A 21,711-nucleotide genomic window follows, 5' to 3' on the forward strand; every position below is an offset into this window, starting at 1 on the left:
TAAAATAATGGAATCTGTATTTTGAAATGAAGTTAGTTTTCTGCACGACAGCCTAGTTTGCAGGAATGCAGAAGAGAAGGTCCTTTCTATCGAGCCTCCTTAATGTCTTCAAGCTTGTGGAATGAGCTGTACCTAGCCTTGTTTATCCAATTTTCAATGGATGGTGATCCAAGGTATTGTGCTGATAATAAACCTATTAACCTGAGTTGATTAGTATTTACAGTGCTTTTTAAAAGGAACAATTTCATAACTGCATTTTTATATACTTGTAAGAGCACATTTGTCTGCATAAGTAACTGTCTGTTTGGTTTAAATTTGCAGCTGAAGTCTCAGGGTAAAGGTATGGGTGATGACGACCACATCATGCTGGATGTCAATGCAATTGATGATCTGCGTGCCAAGGGTTTTGAGGCCACTGATGACTCATCAAAATATAACTACAAGTCAGATGACAATGGAAACTATGGTAACTTCGCTATTATTGCTGTGACTTAGAACTCCTGAAGGGGATTGATTTTTGACATTCTTTGCTTTTTTTTGGGCTGGTGACAGCTCCTCACCAGGATGCTGTTCCATTTGTGGCAGGAGATGGTGGAAGATAAGAACATAAGAAATAGGAGCAGGAGTAGGCCATCTAGCCCTTCGAGCCTGCCCCGCCATTCAATAAGATCATGGCTGATCTGTTGTGGCTCAGTTCCACTTTCCCGCCCTCTCCCCATAACCCTTAATCCCCTCTCTTATCAAGAACCCATCAACCCGCTTCTTAAAAATATTTAGCGAGGCAGCCTCCACCACTTCAACGGGCAGAGAATTCCAGAGATTCACCACCCTTTGAGTGAAGAAGTTCCTCCTCAACTCCGTTCTAAACCGCCTCCCCTTTATCTTGAGGCTGTGCCCCCTAGTCCTACTGTCTTTTTTGAGCGGGAAGAGTCTCTCCACCTCTATCCTATCCATCCCATTCATCATCTTATACGTCTCAATGAGATCTCCCCTCATTCTTCTAAACTCTAACGAGTACAAGCCCAGTTTATTCAGCCTCTCCTCATAGCTCAATCCCCTCAACTCCGGTATCAGCCTAGTAAACCTCCTCTGCACTCCCTCCAGGGCCAAAATATCCTTGCGCAGGTGCGGCGCCCAAAACTGCACACAGTACTCCAGCTGCGGCCTCACCAATGCCCTATACAGCTGCAGCAAGACCTCCCTACTTTTATATTCAATCCCCCTCGCTATGAAGGCCAGCATCCCATTCGCCTTCCTGACCACCTGCTGCACCTGCAAGCTGGGTTTTTGCGACTCATGCACAAGGACCCCGAGGTCCCTCTGCACCGTCGCCTGCTGCAGTTTTTCGCCACGTAAGTAATAGTCCTTCCTACCATTCTTCCTACCAAAGTGGACCACCTCACACTTGCCAACATTAAATTCCATTTGCCATTTCCTGGCCCATTCGCCCAGCCTATCTAGATCCTTCTGCAGAGGACAGTTCCATTAGTGTGCAATAAGAAGGAGGAGCTACTGGAGTGCATTGTGGAGAAGCTGATTTTTCCTCCCAAGAGGATCCTAAGACCAGTTATTTTTCTACTCCCTCACCCCTCAGTTTTAAACCTGGTTCATGTAACCATTAGGGACCACCATTCCAACATTTATACTGTCCATTTCAAAGGCTTTTCCTCCAAGCAACTTATTCCACTACTTTTTACTCTTTTGGTGATAGCATTTTGCCTGACTTCTTGGTTATTACATGAACACTGAATTGAATCAGCCATCTTTGACACTGAAAGGATTTGTAGGTTTCGCCTGAATGAGATACCATGGCCACCAGCACTTTCCCTCAATCACTTTGGCCTCTTGTTGACTTGTCTCTTCACAAAGCGGCAGACAAAGAGCAGTATAACACAGGAAAAGGCCCTTCGGCTCATCATGTCTATTCTGACACAGATGCCTCTCTCATCTAATATTTTCTTGCCTCCATGTGGTCCATATCCCTCTATTCCCTGCCTATTCATGTGTCTACAATAAGAAGTCTCACAACACCAGGTTAAAGTGCCACTAGCCACTAGCTTTTGGAGCGCTGCCTTTTCATCAGGTGAGTGGGAGTTCTGTTCACAAACAGGGCATATAAAGACACAAACTCAATTTACAGAATGATGATTGGAATGCGAGTCTTTGCAGCTAATTGTGTCTTAAAGGTACAGACAATGTGAATGGAGAGAGGGCCAAGCACAGGTTAAAGAGGTATGTATTGTTTCCAGATAGGACAGTTAGTGAGATTTTGCAAGTCATGGGGGTTACAGATAGTATGACATGAACCCAAGATCATGTATCTATCCAGATGCCTCTTTAATTTTGTCATAGAATTGGCTTCCACCACCACCACCGGCAGTGCGTTCCAGGCATTTACCACCCTCTGTGTGAAAACTTGCCCTTACGTCTCTTTTAAACTTCCCCCTCTCACTTTCAACCTATGCTCCTGACTAATTGACCCTTCGACTCTGGGAGAAAAAGACTAACTTTCCACTTTATCCAAGCCTGTCATAATCTTGTAAACCTGTATCAGGTCTCTCCTCATCCTCCAATGCTCCAGTGAAAACAATCCAAGTTAGTTCAACTTTTTTCATTGTCCGTAGCCTCCAAACCAGCCAACGTCCTGGTAAATCTCTTCACCCTTTCCAATGCATCAACGTCCTTCTTAGGCAATTTATACCTGTAAAGAGATTTGTCATTGCTGTTTTGTTTTCTTTCCCTTCATTATTACATATGGGAAAAAAGCCCTGATAAGAACTATCAGTTATAACAAACTGGGTTCTCACTTAGAGAGCAGTGTTAGTTGAAACTTGGAACAAGGCACCTACCTGCTGTCTGAAATATTTGGCAAGGTGAAAAAGGGAGAACAAGTAAAATAATGTGTAAAACAACCTAAATGTGTAGTGGTAATCAAACATTTCACTAGAGGAAACAACATTTATTACGGAATGGTGGGTTTATCTAAATGTTGTAGTTTGCTATTCCTTTTCTCTTCATCTTTTACTGTTAGTGACCAGCTGCTCCTGACTTTCTTTGCAGTTTTTGAATCTATAGAGGCCACAGTGAAAGCAATCCGCAGGGAGAAAACATTCATGGAAGTGGTGAAGACAGGCCAGGATTGTGGCCTGCTGCTGGATAGCACGTGTTTCTATGCTGAACAAGGCGGTCAGATTTACGATGAGGGCTACTTGATAAAAGAGGATGACAACAGTGAAGATGTAAGGGATTTTAATTTCCTGTTTCTGCATTCAGTCAGAGAATGGAACTAAGTTCACTGTGAGTTGTAGAAGCTCCCTGACTAGGCTGTAGACTTATCAATCTATCTGAACAATATTATACTGGCCAATATTGGAGGGGTGTATGTCAACTCAATATCTTGAGTTGAGACAAATCCCCTCCCGGTTTCCCAAATGACTAGGAAATAAAATTATTACATTGTGTGGAATTGACCTACACCAGACCAAGATCATCTTAGCTCTATCCATGCAAGTGCAGCTCTCCACAGGAGTTGCAAGGTAGCAACCAGGAACAGCATCCCAGGTTGATTGTTCTTCCATCCTAGTCCCATGGACACTGAGGGTGATCATCGTATCCTTATTCATATAGTTCAATAGATGACTGTCACTGTCTGCTACCACGAACATATGCCATTACTCATGCCTGAGCCTTGCCTTGCAAAAGGCATGATCGACCTCAGGCTGTTGAATTATCCATAGCACCACAATGTGTTCTGATTCCAGCCTCACTGCATGAGTCCCTTCAGTACCTAAACATGCTCATTTTACGTTGAATTCACTTGGCATACCATCAGTTAAGTTAACTTGTGCATCTTCTGAATCCATTTCACTGCAATTTCTTCCACAGAAAGCTGAATTCACAGTGAAAAATGTACAGATACGAGGTGGCTATGTTCTTCATATTGGAACGGTTTATGGAGAGCTGAAAGTAGGAGATAAAGTTCGTCTCTTCATTGATGAGGTAATAATGTTGTTTCACTGGATTTTAAAATCCCGTAGTTTAAAGTTTGTTCTCTCTTCAATGAACAACAAAATGACCTTTGTTCTAGTTAATTGGAGGTGTGCATTTTGCGTCATTTCAATCCTTAGTATAATAATTATTTTGATTGTCAAGTTAGAATTTTATGGACTGTAAAATGCAACTTATAATTTATTTTCCATTCAGGCTAAGAGGCTATCTGTCATGAGTAATCACACTAGTACCCACATGCTGAACTTTGCTCTGAGATTTGTGCTAGGTGAGGCTGACCAACGGGGCTCCCTGGTGGCACCAGATAGGCTGCGCTTCGATTTCACAGCGAAGGGAGCAATGAGCACTAAGGACATCAAAAAAACTGAAGAGATCACAAACAAAATGATTCAAGAAGCTAAGGTAAAGTAATCACCATTTTATTAAAATTGCACCGGTTCAATTAAAAATAAAACTTTTTAGCTTTAACTCTTGACATCAAGAATTGAAGAAGGTAAGCAATGATCATATCTCAATTGCTCATTCATCACTCTGTCTCATTTTCTTTCTTTAAAATCGATTGTTCCAAGTTCTCTACAGATAACCACGTACACAGTCATATGGACAAAAGGAAACTAATATTAGTTTAATATGAATGATATTCAGTTTCTGTACTAGTGTCTGTGTGACCTAAATTGTTACTGAGTGTGACAGCTTATAGGATGTCAAGTGATGTAATTACTTGCATGCTGCCCTTTCCCCTCTTGAGGCCTAGAGTCAAATGCAGCCCAGGATGATGGGCAGAAGGACCCCAATGTCTGCTGGCTATAAAGGTTTAACACCAAATGAGTTTTTATGATCTTGTTTCCACTCCACAAAACTACTGTTATATTGTCATTCAGGGCATAGGATGACTGTTGTAAAAAATGAAAAACATAGTAAAACAGAGGAGGAGCAAGTGTGCTGACATTAGAGAAGAGGCAGAATAGGGAATACTTTCCACATCTAATTATTATACCTGACCTTGAGAATTTAGTCCCTGAAGTAGAGCAGATTCCATTTCACACTACTGACATCTTTCAGTTTGAGAAACTCAAAGTTAGCTTTTTCTTCATTATGAAATTCTATCCACAGTAAGAAAAAAAAAATTGTAACCATTAATTTTTTTTGTTAATTTTCAGGATTCACAATAACTTGACATATTTCCTTACAGCCAATTTATGCCAAGGATTCTCCCCTCGCTGCGGCAAAGGCTATTCAGGGTCTTCGTGCCGTATTTGATGAGACGTACCCTGACCCAGTGCGAGTGGTGTCTGTGGGGATCCCAGTGGAGGATCTGTTGGCTGACCCGTCTGGACCTGCAGGTTCTGTCACTTCAGTGGAGTTCTGCGGTGGAACGTGAGTGCATTGCCTGAAACTCAGTACAGGGCACAAGAGAATTTCATGGGGCCAAAAAACAGTGGAAGACTGATCAAAGTTTTTGTTAAATATGTTCCCTGCTGGTTAATCTGTTAAATCTTTCAAGGTCACTCAACATTCTAGGGAAGCTCAGGCCAGAGAATGGGCTACAACATTGAGGGAGAGTTAAATTGTTGATATTCCACTGCTCAGGCTCGCACAAAGAACAACAGCTTGTTTTTTTTCATTCTTTCTTTCACGGGAGTGGCTAGCTAGGCCATTTGAGGGTCACTTCAATTAAGGGTTAACCACAATGCTTGAGTCTGGAGTAGGTCAGACCAGATAAGGATGGCCGATTTCCTTCCCTAAAGGACATTAGTGAACCAGATATAGGTTTTTAACAATGATTAACAATTGTTTTGTGATCACCATTATTGGAACTTGCTTTTTATTTCCATATTTACTAACTCAAATTCCAACTGCCATGAACTGGGCCTCTGGATTACTAGTTCAAGGACGTTACCCCTGTGTCATCGATTCCTCCTTCCCTCATCTTTTCGGATGAGATTCACAGCCATTGCAGTACAGAAGGAGGCCATTTGGCCCATCAAGCCCATACTAGCTCTGCGTGGAGTGATCCAATCAGTCCCATACTCGTGCTCTACCCAGTAGCCCTGCAAGTTGATTCTCCTCAAGTACCCATCCAATTCCCTTTTAAAATCATTCATCGTCTCCACCATTCCTGTGGGCAGCGAGTTTCAGGTCCTTATTAGTCGCTGTGTTTAAAAAAGAGAAATCCTCCCATCCTGGCACAGTTGCACAATGGTCAGAACTGCTGCCTCACAGTGCCAAGGACCTGGGTCCAGTTCTGGCCTCAGGTTATTGTCTGTGTGGAGTTTGTACGTTCTCCCCTTGTCTATGTGGGTTTCTTCTCACTCCAGCAATGTGCAAGTTAGGTGGATTGGATATGTTAAATTGCCCCTTCGTGTCAGGGTAAATTGGCAAGGTAGATACATGGGGTCATGGGGAAAGGGCCTGGGTGTGACTGTTGTCGTTGCAGATTTGATGGGCTGAATGGCGTCCTTCTGCACTGTAGGGATTTGGTTCTGTTTTATCTACCTGACATCTTTTACCCAAAGTCTTAAATGTGTCCTTGCATGATCAGTTCATGAGAACAAGCTTTTTTTTTTGGCCACCTTAGTTAAACCTTTCATAACCTTGTGCTGTGTCAAATCTCTCTCTTTAATCCCTTTTGTTCCATCCAGCAAGAGCAACCCAAACTCCTCCAACCTAACCTTGTAGCTGAATTCCCTCATCCCTTAAGTTATTCTGGTAAATCTGCTCTGTACTGTTTCAAAGACCTTGATATTCTTCTCTAAAGTGCAGTGACCAGAACTGGACACAATACCTTAATAATGACTGCTATGTCAGATGGATATAAAACATGCATCACATTATTTGAATATGATCAAAGGTGTTTGTTCCGGTGTGTAGGGAACATTTATCCCTCCACCAACATCACTAAAAGTGGATTAGCTGGTTTGTGAGATCTTGCTGTGCACAAATTGTTGCATTTTCCAAGTTAACAATGATGTCTGTAATTCAGAAGTACTTATGACTGTAAAGGACTTTCTAATGTTTTGACACCATGTAAAGCTCAATATAAATGCAAGTTATTTCTTTATGTTTTGAGTTACTTATTCTGACAGGATTGTGCACCAGCAAAAGTCTGTATCCCTGGGGAGTAGACAACTGGCTTTATATATTAAAAAAACCTGTGAATTTTTTTAAAGAAAATCCCTGACTTCTCCAACCAATTTTAATAGCATTCACCAACAAATGAAATTTCCTTTTTCTTTGAGAGACTCAGTTTAAAAAAAAAACATTTTTGTTTGGTACAAATATTTGTTTTCCCTTCTAGTGTCCTGTCACAAAAATGGGTACAGAACAGTTTTGATTCCATGAAATGCTTGTTTCTGACAGCAGAGCTTGGGACCATTACGCTGAGGTTCCTTCCCCCATGCTAATCGTACTGATTTATTTTTCATGCTCCAGGCACTTGCAGAACTCTCGCCATGCTGGTCCTTTTGTGATTGTATCAGAAGAAGCTATCGCCAAGGGCATTAGGAGAATAGTGGCAATCACAGGGTCTGAGGCTCAGAAGGTTAGTGGCCGTACTTAACAAAGGTTAGACAGCTGGAAACTTTGGGAAACTTGGGTCTCCCTGTGACAGGATGACTTTTTTGGACTGCTGCATTTTATTTCTGATCACTTAAAAGTAAACCTTTCCAGATTATTTATGGTGTTGTTGATACAAATATTATGGTAATAAGCCTAAAGGGGCATGTCTTCTGTTGATAACCTGGTGAGTACTGCCCAATATGGGAATGAGCTATAGATTACAGGTCCCCCAGGTTACTCCCAAGTTGAATTAGTTGCTCTCAACTGAAGAAGAGACTGGGATGCTACAATTGGTAAGCATTGGCTTATTCAGAAGAAAATTCAGATTTCCTGCTTCTGATCAGTGACTAGTCATCCCTGCCTCATCGGTGTTGGTTGAGGGCAGAACTGAGTTCAGTAGCAATGTCCTGTACCATATATTAATACTCACTCTCTAAACTCATGCATAAAGAATGGCCACTTGGGTAAGATACTGATCCTCAAGGAACGACATCTCCCAATGGTCAACAACTTGAGAGCGGAGAAAAGGGAACTGAATTTTAATTTTAATTTTTCAAAATCTTGTTATAAGGTACTTGAAAACCTAAGCAATCTTTATTTCTTTTTGCGTCATTACCTTGCATGCTGTTTATTGCGTACATTTTAAACCTCTTATAACTTCTATTTCTCCTGTGCATGCACTTTGTATCTTATTCTATCTTCTGTACATAAACTCCATCTCATTTATACTAACTCTTGTGCATTGTTTTATATGTATTGTCTCTTTTGTACGCTCCATCTTCTCTGCTTCTGGCTAAACCTTGCTCTTTGTATCCAAGTATGCTCTCTGTCTTGTACAAGTTATCCATCCATTGCATGAACTCAGTGTCTCTCATGTATCCTGTCTCTTTTACGTGCTCTCTTTGCCTCTTAGAGAATTTGTTTTGTGTATTCATCTCATGCAGATTTTGAATGTTTCTGTCTCTTTCTCTCACAGCTTATCTGTGGCTGCACATCCTAGGTTGGTGCCAATTAATGGAGTTGTACTGGTTGCTGGATATGCTAAGACTGTTGCAGGGCCTGTATGATTTGAATGCCATTGTCTTTTATAGGCACTAAGAAAAGCAGACACTCTGCAGAAATCTCTTGTTGCACTAGAATCAAAGGTCCAAGTCCAGATGTCTCCCAATAAAGAGATCCAAAAAGAGATTGCAGATCTCACAGAGGTAAATTCAAGAATTCTGCTTTCCTGATAACTTCATATTTTTAAAAATTGGTTTGAATATAGAGTTCAGAATAGATTTTAAAAATTAAACTTGAAAAACAAATATGGAACCCCTAGAATGATTTAAGGAGAGAGGTTGTGGCATCTTTATGGATGTGCTGGCAATTGGATGATCGACATACCAACTTTGGAAAATATTTGTACATTGCAAAAGTTCCCAAGACACTTGAGGGTTGAAAGAGGTGAGAAGTTATGGCAGTGTCCAAAACCCTGTTAAGGTGAGATGGGTTTTAAGGATTGGTTTGAAGATGGGTTTCCTCCAGGTGTTCCTGTATCCTCCCACAATCCAAAAGATGTGTAGTTAGGGGTATTGGCCAAGCTAAATTCTCCCTCAGTGAACCCAAATGGGCACCAGATTGTGGCAACTTGGGGATTTTCACAGTAAATTCATTGCAGTGTTAATGTAAGCCTACTTGTGACACTAATAAATCAACTTTAAAACTTTATATTGTGCCCTGCTTGAATGGCTGCCTATACCATGGTGTCATGGTCAGTCTGAACATCCACCCTGTAGATCTTGCTTTCATACACAAAGATTGCAAGTATCTCAAACACGTTTGACAATTTCAAAATCTGAAGCTCCTCCACTAATTGTTGTTCATTCCCTTTACCTAACTCATGGTCACATCCTCCTATCCCTCACCACTGACCATAGCGGACCGTCATGTGGTACAGTGTTTGGGTATTTTTTACCTTTCTCTGATATTGTGCAATGTCTGCAAGTTGACTTTGAGGTCAATAATCATGATCCAGAAATCCTCTAGTTGGTGACAGTTTATGCAAATATTTGTATTCTGGATTGCCTTGACATCCAAAAAACCCCACATTCCACGGCTGCAACACAGCACCTCTCCTGCCATTGTTACTTGCATTACTTAGTTGATTTAATTACTTTCATAGTTAACTTCAAATAATTCCTGTGTATGCTATAATTTACTGTGCTTATTGCTAGTGCCAACTTTCCTAATTATATTGCTCAGTATTTAGGTGTTTATTTTAAAATTTTAGTTCTTTTCATTTCTAGATCTTCGCTAACTCAGCTGTCCTAAGCTAAATGCACTATTCCTCAAAATAAGCACTTACCAGCAAATCAACTTATTAGTTTCCTGTGATGTTCCAAATGTTTTTTTTCACTCAATTTCCTCAAATTAAGCATGTGCTGACTCAGTGCAGTGAAATGATGCACTTTGCTGCTCTTGTTCGACTCCCAGGTAGGTTAGGCTGCGCTCCAATCCTCAAGCATAGGCGCTTTGCTGCTTCCAACTGTCTCCCACAAGTCTATTTGGACTCCCAGATAGGCTAGAATCATAAGAACTAGGAGCGGAAGTTGGCAATTTAAGTCCTTGAGCTTGTTCTGCCATTTAATACGATGATGGCTGATCTCATCTCGGCCTCATCTCCATCTTCCTGCCTATTCTCCATAACCCTTCACCCATTATTAATTATAAATCTGCCTATCTCTTCCTTACATTTATTCAGTCCCCACATCCCCATGGTATAGTGAATTCCACAGACTCTCAACAGTTATAATTTCTCTTTATCTCTGTTTTAAATCTGCCATCCCTAGGCTGGGCAAATGGACCAGGAACTGGCAAATGGAATTTCATGTTGGCAAATGTGAGGTTGTCCACTTTGGTAGGAATAATGGTAGGAAGGACTATTACTTGCGTGGCGAAAAACTGCAGCATGCGACGGTGCAGAGGGACCTCGGGGTCCTTGTGCATGAGTTGCAAAAACCCAGCCTGCAGGTGCAGCAGGTGGTCAGGAAGGCAAATGGGACGCTGGCCTTCACAGCGAGGGGGATTGAATGTAAAAGTAGGGAGGTCTTGCTGCAGCTGTCTAGGGCACTGGTGAGGCCGCAGCTGGAGTACTGTGTGCGGTTTTGGTCGCTGCACTTACGCAAGGATATTTTGGCCTTGGAGGGAGTGCAGAGGAGGTTTACTAGGCTGATTCCGGAGTTGAGGGGGTTGAACTATGAGGAGAGGCTGAATAAACTAGGCTTGTACTCGTTAGAGTTTAGAAGAATGAGGGGAGATCTCATTGAGATGTATAAGATGTTGAATGGGATGGATAGGATAGAGGTGGAGAGGCTCTTCCCGCTCAGAAAGGTCAGTAGGACTAGAGGGCACAGCCTCAGGATAAGTGGGGGGGGGGGGGGGGGGGGGGTTAGAACGGAGCTGAGGAGGAACTTCTTCACTCAAAGGATGGTGAATCTCTGGAATTCTCTGCCCGTTGAAGTGGTGGAGGCTGCCTCGCTCAATATTTTTAAGACGCGGGTTGATAGGTTTTTGATAGGCAAGGGGATTAAGGGTTATGGGGAGAGAGTGGGAATGTGGAACTGCGCCACGCCAGATCAGCCATGATCTTATTGAATGGCGGGGCAGGCTCGAGGGGCTAGATGGCCTACTCCTGCTCCTATTTCTTATGTTCATCCCTTATCCTAAAACCTTTTGTCCTGGATTGCCCTACAAGGGAAGCATCTTTTCCATGTCTTTTTTATCATTCCCCTTTATCATCTTACACACCTCAACTAGATTTCCTTTCATTCTTCTAAACTCCAAGGTGTATAGGTCCAAACTGCCCAATCTGTTTTTGTAAGACAAAATCCTTATCTCTGGAATCAAAATCCAGTGAATCTCCATTGACGCCAATCAATTACTTAAACCACCCCCCCAACCCCCTTCAAGTAAGAGGACCAAAACTATACAACTGCACTTTGATCTGTGGGCTTAGGCACACCTTTGCTTCCAATTATTAGCCGCAGATGGACCATGGGAGAACCCTGTCTTGAATTATGATTCACGGATCCTTTAACATAGAAAGTCATTTCCATAGTTAACGATATGGAATTTCCTTGTGTCTTTTTAATTATAGACGATTAGTGCTGCAGTCATTCCTCAGTGGCAAAAGGATGAGCTGAGGGACAAGCTGAAGTTGTTAAAGAAGTTTATGGATGATCTAGATAGAGCCCGCAAAACTGACTTGCTGAAGAAGGTGAGTAGTTAAATCCATTATGAGTTACTGCCTTTCTGAATAAGATTGTTTCACCCCAAAGACCCTCATGGAGGATGGGAAAAGTCACTGAATGTTCTATTTATGGAAACACTGATGCTTTTGCTCATAAATCCCAAGTGGATGTTCTATCCCTGAAAGCCATTTGGTAAATCATGTACTGGAACTAATTTTTACTCTTGCATTTATTTACAAAACTCAAATAGAAGGAGGAGTAGGCCACCAGAACCTTCAAACCTGCCCTGCTAATCCATATGACCTTGGCTGATCTATGCTGGCCTCAGCTCCTTTTCTGTGCCATTTTTCCCTATAGCCTTCTATTCCTTGATCTATCAGGTATTTATTTACCTCCACTTTAAATACTTCTAATGATCCAGCCTCTACTACGTTTTGGGCAGAGTGTTCCAGAGATTCGCCACTCTCTGCAAGAAACTTTTACGCACCTAGTTTTAAATGACCAACCTTTTGTCTTTAGCTATGTCCCCTTGTTTGAGACTCTCCCACTCATGAAAATATCTCACCATCCACACTGTCAAGCCCCCTCGGGATCGTGTATGTTTGAATAAGGTCATGCCTCACTCTTCTCAGCTCCAAGGAATATAGACCCACTCTTGATAGGTTTCTCTTGATAGGACAACCCTCTCATCCCAGGAATTAGCCTGGTGAATCTCCTTTGGATTGCTTCCAATGTTACTATATCCTTTTTAAGGTAAGGAGACCAAAACTATGCAGTAATCCAGATGAGGTCTCAGCAACCCTGTACAGTTGCAACTAAACCTCCCTATTTTTAAAGTCCAATCCTTTTGTAATAAAGGCCAAAATGACGTTTACCTTAACTATTTGTTGGACGTTCCTGCTTGCTTTTTGTGATTCATTCACTAGAACACTTAGATCCCCCTGCACTTCACTCACCTGCAGCCTCACTCCATTTAGATAATAATCTGCCTCTTGATTCCTCCCACTGAAATGCATGACCTCACACTTCCCACATGAAACTCCATTTGCCAAGATTTCACCCAGTCACCCAATCTATCTATGCCCCTTGCAGAATCAGAATATTCTCGTCACAACCTGCCCTTCCACCCATCTTCGTATCATCAGCAAATTTGGAAACCTTACATTCTGTTCCTTCCTCCAGGACATTTATGTAAATAGTGAACAATTGCAGGCCAAAAACTGATCCCTGCAGTACTCCATTAGTTACACCTTTCCAGTCTGAAAAGGACCCATTTATTCCAATTCTCTGTTTTCTATGTGACAGCCAGTTTTCAATCCATGCTAACGCACTTTCTCCAATTGCAGTTTATGGTATTTTATGTACCAGCCTCTTATGCGGAACCTTGTCAAATGACTTTCAAAATCTAAATACGCTACATGTACAGGTTTCCCCCTATCTATTCTCTCTGTTACATCCTCACCAAATTTGAGCAAATTTGGCTAACATTACCCGTTCTAAAACCATTTTTAATAGGGTTGATTATATTCTGCTTTCCTAAATGATTAGCTATTTTGTCTTTGATTATTGACTCCAACATCTTGCCGATAATAGATGTTAAACTAACTAGACTATAGTTCCCTGCGTTCTGTTGTTCTCCCTTTCTGAATAAGGGTGTCACGTTGACTGTTTTTCAATCTTCTGGTACCCTCCTGGAATTTAGCAAGTTATTAAAAATTTCAACCAATGGGTCCAGTTCTGATCGCCTTACTACCGGAAGGACGTGGAGACTCTGGAGAGAGTGCAGAGGAGGTTTACCAGGATGTTGCCTGGTATGGAAGGACTGGGTTATGAGGAAAGATTGAGCAAATTGGGGCTGTTTTCCCTTGAAAGACAGCAACTGAGGGGGGATCTAGTAGAGGTATATAAGATTATGAAGGGTATAGATAGAGTAAACAGAGGTAAGCTATTTCCTACGTTAGACACACACAGTACGAGGGCTTAGGGTAAGGGGGGAGAGGTATAACACGGATATTAGAGGGAGGTTTTTCACACAGAGGGTAGTGGGGATATGGAATGCTCTGCCAAGTAAGGTGGTGGAGGCAGGCACGCTGGAGTTGTTTAAGGCACATGAGTGGGTTGGAGATGGGAGGATATAGGAGATTGTTTTAAATAAGGTTCATTAGCATTGGGACGTCCCTGGTAATGTAAAAGGATGTGGAATGATACTAATGTTTTTCTCTTTTAATTCACAGGTTTTAAGTCGGTCCACCTTGTGTATGCCCCAACGAGGGGCGTACACGCGATGGGTCGTACTTGGGCTGCTCTTGAATGTCCGAGAATAGCCTAGTGCTTCATGTCGTTAGTGTGTGCTTAAACTGGACCAGATGCTGGGCAACACGACAGCTCAGTGACTATCACTGTTTGCTGTGCAGACACATGGATTTGGGCCAGTGTCTGTGGGAGTTTGCGCATTCTCCCCGTGCTTACGTGGGTTTTCTCCGGGTGTTCCGGTTTCCTCCCACACCCCAAAGATGTGCTATTAGGCTGATTGGAGGTAATAAATTGTCCCTAAATTAGTTTCCCTCAATGTGGAATGCCATAAGCATAGATAAGGGTCATGGGTGGAGGGGGGACTGGTAATGTTAAAATGGCGGCGCGGGCTTGTTGGGCCGAAGGGCCTGTTTCCCGGGCTGTTTTTTGTTCTTTGTATCCCTACAGCCACTTACGTTTAAAAACCTAGTGTGCAGTTCATTGGGTCCTGGTGATTTGTCTACCTTTAGCCTCTCGAGCTTTTCTAATACTCTATCCCTTGTGATTGGGATTGTTGTAAGTTCTGCAGTGTTCTTTGAAATCACACATCTGATAATTTAGGGATATTTACAATGTCTTCCATGGTGAAGACTGATGCAAGAAGATTTTTAGCAGAGCGGCCATTTCTTTGTTTGATGTTATCAATTCACCAGCCTCGTTCAGTACAAGGTAAATGTGATTTACCTTGGCCACATACTTCCTACTTATATATCCACAAGAACTCTTTTTGTTTTAATACTGCAAGGAAGTTTTCTTTCAAAATTCATTTTCTCCCCTCTAATGAACTTTTTAGTCTTTGCTGCTGGAACCTATAAACTTCCCAGTCCTCTGGTCCACCACTATTCCTTGCCATTTTGTGTATCTGCTTTTCAGTTTAACATTATCGTTGACCTCCTATGTTAACCATGGAGTTTGCCTCTTTCTCATGAAATCCCTTTTTTTGATTGGGATAAACTCATGAAGTATTTGCATTCCCTCCTAACTCAAACACCCCTCTTTATATCTGCTGAAGTGAAACCTTAATTAATGCCCATCACCTACTTAAATACAATTCATACACTCGTTTATTGGCCTTTCACTCAGCAAGGCTTAATCTAGGGCATCAGTATTGATAACTTAGATGTTTTTACATTTCCTGTTTTTCTTGGATCTATCTGGCGAGAACGTTCTCCATTAATCTACACGGGTTTTGACCCCTGTTCTTAACAGGTGAAGGTAGTTTTATTTTCTCCAGCCTCATTGAGTGGCTGACCGTCAGTTGATTTAGCTCCTCGAAGTGGTAGTAGGAATCAGTTTGTAAAGACACTTCAAGAACCAGAAAAGATTATCTGACTCTTTTTTGCTGATCAGGTGCACCCCTCATTCCTCCTCCCCAGTGGTGCTGCTAGTTGTAGCTTGAGCCAGTTTATACTTCAAAGATACCTATGTCAGACTCCTATTTATCGACTACAGCTCAGCCTTCAACACCATTATTCCTACAAAACTCATCTCCAAACTCCATGGCCTGGGACTCAGCTCCTCCCTATGCTACTGGATCCTGAACTTCTGAACCTATAGACCGTAATTGGTAAGGATGGGCAACAACACCTCCATGATCATCCTCAACACTGGTGCCACACAAGACTGTGTCCTCAACTCCTTATTATACTCCTTCATACACCTGTGACTGTGCGGCCAAATCCCCTGCAACTTGATTTTCAAGTGCTGATGACACCACAATAGTAGGTCGGATCTCAAACAACGACGAGACAGAGTACAGGAAAGAGATAGAGAATCTGGTGAATGGATACAGCAACAATGATCGCTCCCTTAATGTCAACAAATCGAAGGAAGCATAGTAGAGAACATGTCCCTGTCAGATACTGAAACAGTCCATGGTCAAATGCAACAAGATCTGCTCAGTATCCAGACTTGGCCTGATGGGTGGCAAGTAACGTTCATGCCAGGCGATGACCATCACCAATAAAAGACACTCTACCTACCGCCCCTTGCCATTCAATGGTGTAACCATCACTGAATTCCCCCACTTCAACATCCTTGGGGTTACCATTGACCAGAAACTCAATTGGACTCATCACATAAACACAGTGGCTACAAGAGCACTCAGAGGCTAGTAACTCACCACCTGACTCCCCGGAGCTTATCCACCATTTATGAGGCACAAGTCAGAAGTGTGATGGAATACTCCCCATTTGTCTGGATGGATGCAGCTCCAACAACACTCAAGAAGCTTGACACCATCCAGGACAAAGCAGCCCACTTGACTGGCACCACGTCTACAAACATTCAATCCCTCCACCACCGACGCTCAGTGGCAGCAGGGTGTACTATCTACAAGATGCACTGCAGCAATTCACCATAGGTCCTTAGGCAAACTTCCATGTGGAAGAACAAAGATAGCAGATAAATGGGAACAGCACCATCTGAAAGTCCCCCTTCACTCACCCTCCTGACTTGGAAATATATCCATAGTTGCTGGGTCAAAATCCCAGAATTCCCTCCATAACAGCATTGTGGGTCAACTCACAGAACGTGGGACTGCAGCGATTCAAGAAGGCAGCTCACCACCACCACCTTTTCAAGGGGAACTAGGAATGGGCAATAAATGCTGGCCAGCCAGCGACGCCCATGTCCCACGGGTGAGTTAAATAAAAATGTCAAAGGGGGCAAAGTAGAAATGGTCAAGAGCTTCAAGTTTTTAGGTGTCCAGATCACCAGCAATCTTGGTCCCCCCATGCCGACACTATATTAAGAAAGCCCATCAAAGCCTCTGCTTTCTCAGAAGACTAAGGAAATTTGGCGTGTCTGCTACAACTCTTTACAGATGCACTGTAGAAAGCATTCTTTCTGGTTGTATCACAACTTGGTATGGCTCCTGCTCTGTCCAAGGCCGCAAGAAGCTTCAAAGGGACGTGAATGCAGCCCAGTCCATCACTCAAATCAGCCTCCCACCCAGTGACATTGTCTATACTTCCTGCTGCCTCGCAAAAGCAGCCAGCATTATTAAGAAACCCACGCACCCTAGACATGCTTTTTTTTTCACCTTCTTCCATTGGGGAAAAGATACACAAGTCTGAGGATTTTTACCAACTGACTCAAGAACAGCTTCTTCCCTGCTGCCATCAGACTTTTGAATGGACCTATTTCACATTAAGTTGATCTTTCTCTACATCCTAGCTATGACTGTAACACTGCATTCTGCACTCTCTCCTTTCCTTCTCCATGAATGGTATGCTTTAGTACACAAGAAACAATACTTTTCACTGTATACTAATACATGTGACAATAAATCAAAGCAAATCAAATTTGATTTCATATTCTATTCTGGTATCTTATTTACTCCAGAATTTGAAGAAATAGATTAGGCTATTGAAGTTCAGTACGGAGAGAGTACCGCATTGCTGGAGCTGCAATCTTTTACATGAAAGCTCCATGTTTAGATAACACTTTACAGTGTTTCAACAAACATTTTTTCCTTCAACCAACATCAGAAACCGGGGTGGAAATCTGTTTCTGAGACTAGGTGCACTGACGGGTAAATCAGCACTGCCAGAATAGCAGGATCCTGCACCAGCTTCTGAGCTTGGAACCTTCTTATTTTTGTACCGGTGTGTAGCCCTCCAAGTCACCTGACATGCTGTCAGTTGATTCATCTGCTGTCATCAGCTGACGGGTTCAAATGTCCTGGTGCCATACTTAAAAACCAGTCCAGCACTCATATCACTCTCTCCAGCCCACCTGTCTGCACCAGACCATGCAGCATGTCAGTAACCTTGATGAAAAAGGCCAGCAGAATTGAGAAGTCTGCTGCTTGATTCAGCTGCCAGAACTGGAGTCTTTGTGCATCTCCGGGCAAATCGTATAGTATTCCTTGACCCCTTGTTTGTGAGCTTTTCATGAAGCCTTGTCGGAGTCCAGCTTTCCTCCTCTCGGCCTTTCCTCTGTTTTCCATTGTTCATCTTCTTCAACCACCTTCTTGCCCAGCCTCACCTTGCAATCCACCCTTGGTCAAATTTCAGACCTCTGTTGTGATGGCTGCATTAATCCCACAGCATTGTCCTGTCCAAATTGACAATAGTGATTGGCACCAAAGGCAAGGAGATCCCTGTAATCCTCAACCCCAGGTGCAGTACTGAACCAAGACGATGATGCAGAAGAGTCCGTGGGTCCAGCAGCATAGTGCTGTCCATGAAGACCACCTCGGCATGGAGACAGAGGACAGCAATTGGTCCGCCCCAACAGAATGATGAACAGTGCATCAGGAGCAGCACAGCACTATCACAGGCTTTGTTGCACTCATCCCGAAGATTGTTGTGAACAGAGGACTACCTTGTGCATGCCGCGCTTTAGCAAGTGGGTTTTAGACTGATGTAATTTCATGCTGGTGTGACCCAAGGTTGGAAAGCTTGACAGGATGCTGGTAGCTAGCTATCTTCAAATCCCAGCATGGCAGCTGGTGGAATTTAAATCTGAATTGTAAAGCTTGTTTCAGTAATGGTAACCACAAAACTGGCATTAACTTTTGTGAAAACTCATCTGATTCACTTGTCCTTTAGAGAAGGAAATCTGCTGTCCTTACCTGTTCTGGTCTACATGTGATTGCAGACCAACAACAATATAGTTGACTCTAATTCCCTTTGAAATGTTCAATTCAAGGGCAACTAGGAAGGAATGTAGCTTTGCCAGTGATGCCCACATCTCATGAGAGTTTAAGAAAACACCTGGAGGTGTTCACTGGTACACGATCAAACAAAATTTAACAGTGAACCACATGAGGAGAAATGGGTAGGTTTAAGGAACATCATTCTAAAAGAGGAAAAGGGAGATAGAGAGAATGTAGGGCTATAACAGCTGAAGACCTGGCTGCCAAAGGTGGAACAGTTAAAATCGGAGATGCAGCAAAAGCCAGGTTTGGGGGACTGCAAAGATCTCCAAGGATTGTAAGGCTACAGAGAGAGCCTGGAGCTAGCCCATAGATTGAATTCAAAACAGTGATGAAAGTTTTCAATTTGAGACATTGCTCAACCAAAAACCAGTGTACGTCAGTGAGCACAGGGAAGGGTGGGGGAATAGGAACTGCTGAGAATTCAGAAATGGGCACCAGAGTTTTGGATGAGCTCAAGTTTATGAAGGTGGAGCATCTGGAAGATCAGCCAGAAGTACATTGGAATTGTCAATTCCCGAAGTAACAAAGGCATGGATGAGGGCTTCAGCAACAGACAAGCTGAGGCAAGGGCAGGGTGAGATGGAAATAGGCAGTTTAGTGTTGGCGTAGATATATGATGCACTGAGGTCCCTTTTATTCATCTCACCTTCATCCTTCAAATATTCTAATTCTGAACGTGATGTCCTTGTATTTGATTCCTTCGCCACAGTGAATAATCACTTCTGTGCGAAGTAGGAACAAATAATTGGAGTGTTATTTATGTTTGTTGATTTCATTGTCAGGTACGGGAGAAGACTAAGCAGTTCATAGATACTAATCCAAACCAACGACTGGTAGTCATGGAAATGGAGGCAGGGGCACCAGCCAAGGTGAGGAAAATATTCCGAACAGTAACTATAGCTGTATTTAATTGCTGCTTCATTTTTGGGATTAGATAGTACTGTGCTTGACCATTTGTTGTGATGCTTCCAGGCTCTGAATGAAGCTCTCAAACTATTTAAGACACAATCCCCTCAGACAGCAGCTATGCTGTTTGCTGTGGACAGCGACGCAGGAACGATCACATGCTTATGCCAGGTGCCCCAGGTAATGATAGATATTTGAGGGCAATGTTTCTTGTTTAAAGAGATAACTGAATCTAGCTTGGAACTGAGTTTTTTTCTTGAACACGTTCGGTTATTAAAAATTAGGATGTATAATGGATGAGTGGAAGAAAGTCATGGGTTGAAATCGAATGGAGGTTTTTTTTTGTCTATAATATGAATACCTGGGAGTGAATTACAGGCTGGGATATAATTAAGGATGTAAGTGGTTTATACTCTGTCGCGTTTTTATGATGTGAATTGCAAGAACAAATTGAGGGAAGTTTGTAACATGCACCTTGTGTGCTTGTTGAGCTCACCCCAAAGAATGTATGATGTGTCATCTGCACAGTGCAACAGTGGTTAGCACTGCTGCCTCACAGCACCAAGGACCAGGATTTGATTGCTGGCTTGGGTCACTGTCTGTGCAGAGTCTGCATGTTCTCCCTGTGTTTGCATGGGCTTTCTCCTGATGCTCCAGTTTCCTCCCACAGTCTGAAAGATGTGCTGGTTAGGTACGTTGGCCATGCTAAACTCTCCCTCAGTGAATTCGAACAGTTGCTGGAGTGTGGCGACTTGAGGATTTTCACAGTAACTTCATTGCAGTGTTAATGTAAGCATACATGCGACAATAATAAATAAAAAACTTTAAAACTGAACATGAAAGTCTTGTTTATAATGTATACATCCCTCTACTGTCTAACATCATAGCAGCAGAGTAAATAGGGATAAAGGAAAATACAGCAGCAATGGTCTTAGTTTACACTGAGACATACAAATATTGGACAGGTGACTATGGGCTTGGCCAAAGATTTTAAGAGGAGATCTCTGGGTTTTTTTCTTCACTGGTCATGAGGAACTGACTTCAATTATTACATCCCAGTTACTTGTTTTAGCTGAGACCAACTAATTCAGCATAGACCATAAGAATGTACAAGCAGGAGTAAGCCATTCGACCCTTTGAGTCTTTGCAGCCATTCATTAAGATCATGTCTGATATTATATCAGGTGTTGAAGTTGCTTCCTCTGTCTGTGTGGGTAAGTCATTCACTGCCTTTACAATCAGGCCAGCAGAGGAAGCAATGCCTCCAAAGTTCAAATGCTGCTGTGCAATGTGATTAAAAATCAGCACGTTACTGACTTCTATCTGTGTGTTATTTCTCCCTTTTTACATTTAACCTTTCAGGAAGTGGTAAGCAGGGATTTGAAAGCCAGTGATTGGGTCAACCACATCTTGGATTTGCTAGATGGAAGAGGAGGAGGAAATGATATGTCTGCCCAGGCCACAGGAAAAAACATCAACAGCCTCGACAAAGCACTGAAGCTGGCAACTGAGTTTGCTGAGCTTAAAATAGGAGACCTCAAAAACTAACTTGAATAGTTGCAATTAACTATCACTTGAAAGAGTGTCCTGTGGAGGTCGGGGACTTCTCTGTGGTTGGGTGAGACCTGCTGCTGAAGTGGTCATATTCCCTACCAGGTGACGTAGCAATGCTGCCTGTTGATATTAAAACCATGAAAGTTTCTCTGGATAAATCAATAGAATAATATGTAACTGATCGTCTATGTTAAATCCTTAACTGTTACAATGCCTGCAGTTAGTCAATTGTTAATGGAGTCTTTAAAAAAAAAGGGACTGATTGTGACAAAATTTGTGTTTCTAAGTTATTCTAAATCATTAAAAATAACATTTACACGCACAAGCTTACCATAATACTGGTTACAGATTCTGTGTGCTCATTATTCTCATATTCGGAATTACTAGTCTCTTGTTAGCTGCCTGTTTTGATCAGGTTATTATTGCGTCTCATTACCTAGTCATATGTTAGCATTCTCCAAGAGACTATAATAATGAAACCTGTTATACAAACTG

General features: G+C 42.4%; 1 protein-coding gene across 1 annotated transcript in view; it reads left to right on the forward strand.

Annotated features, from left to right (window-relative positions):
* aars1 (alanyl-tRNA synthetase 1) overlaps positions 1 to 21,711 on the forward strand; it is a 51,876-nt gene extending 30,165 nt beyond the window's left edge. Inside the window, exons 11-21 of the mRNA XM_080187253.1 lie at positions 322 to 466; positions 3,061 to 3,239; positions 3,886 to 3,999; positions 4,204 to 4,410; positions 5,201 to 5,385; positions 7,441 to 7,549; positions 8,658 to 8,771; positions 11,705 to 11,824; positions 19,539 to 19,625; positions 19,729 to 19,842; positions 21,025 to 21,711. Coding sequence (XP_080043379.1) covers positions 322 to 466; positions 3,061 to 3,239; positions 3,886 to 3,999; positions 4,204 to 4,410; positions 5,201 to 5,385; positions 7,441 to 7,549; positions 8,658 to 8,771; positions 11,705 to 11,824; positions 19,539 to 19,625; positions 19,729 to 19,842; positions 21,025 to 21,210 — 1,560 coding nt within the window. The 3' untranslated portion in view covers positions 21,211 to 21,711. The remainder of the gene's footprint in view (positions 1 to 321; positions 467 to 3,060; positions 3,240 to 3,885; positions 4,000 to 4,203; positions 4,411 to 5,200; positions 5,386 to 7,440; positions 7,550 to 8,657; positions 8,772 to 11,704; positions 11,825 to 19,538; positions 19,626 to 19,728; positions 19,843 to 21,024) is intronic.

The sequence above is a fragment of the Carcharhinus amblyrhynchos genome, chromosome 4 (assembly GCF_965287045.1).
Source record: "Carcharhinus amblyrhynchos chromosome 4, sCarAmb.v2.hapA, whole genome shotgun sequence".
NCBI classification, from domain to species: domain Eukaryota; kingdom Metazoa; phylum Chordata; class Chondrichthyes; order Carcharhiniformes; family Carcharhinidae; genus Carcharhinus; species Carcharhinus amblyrhynchos.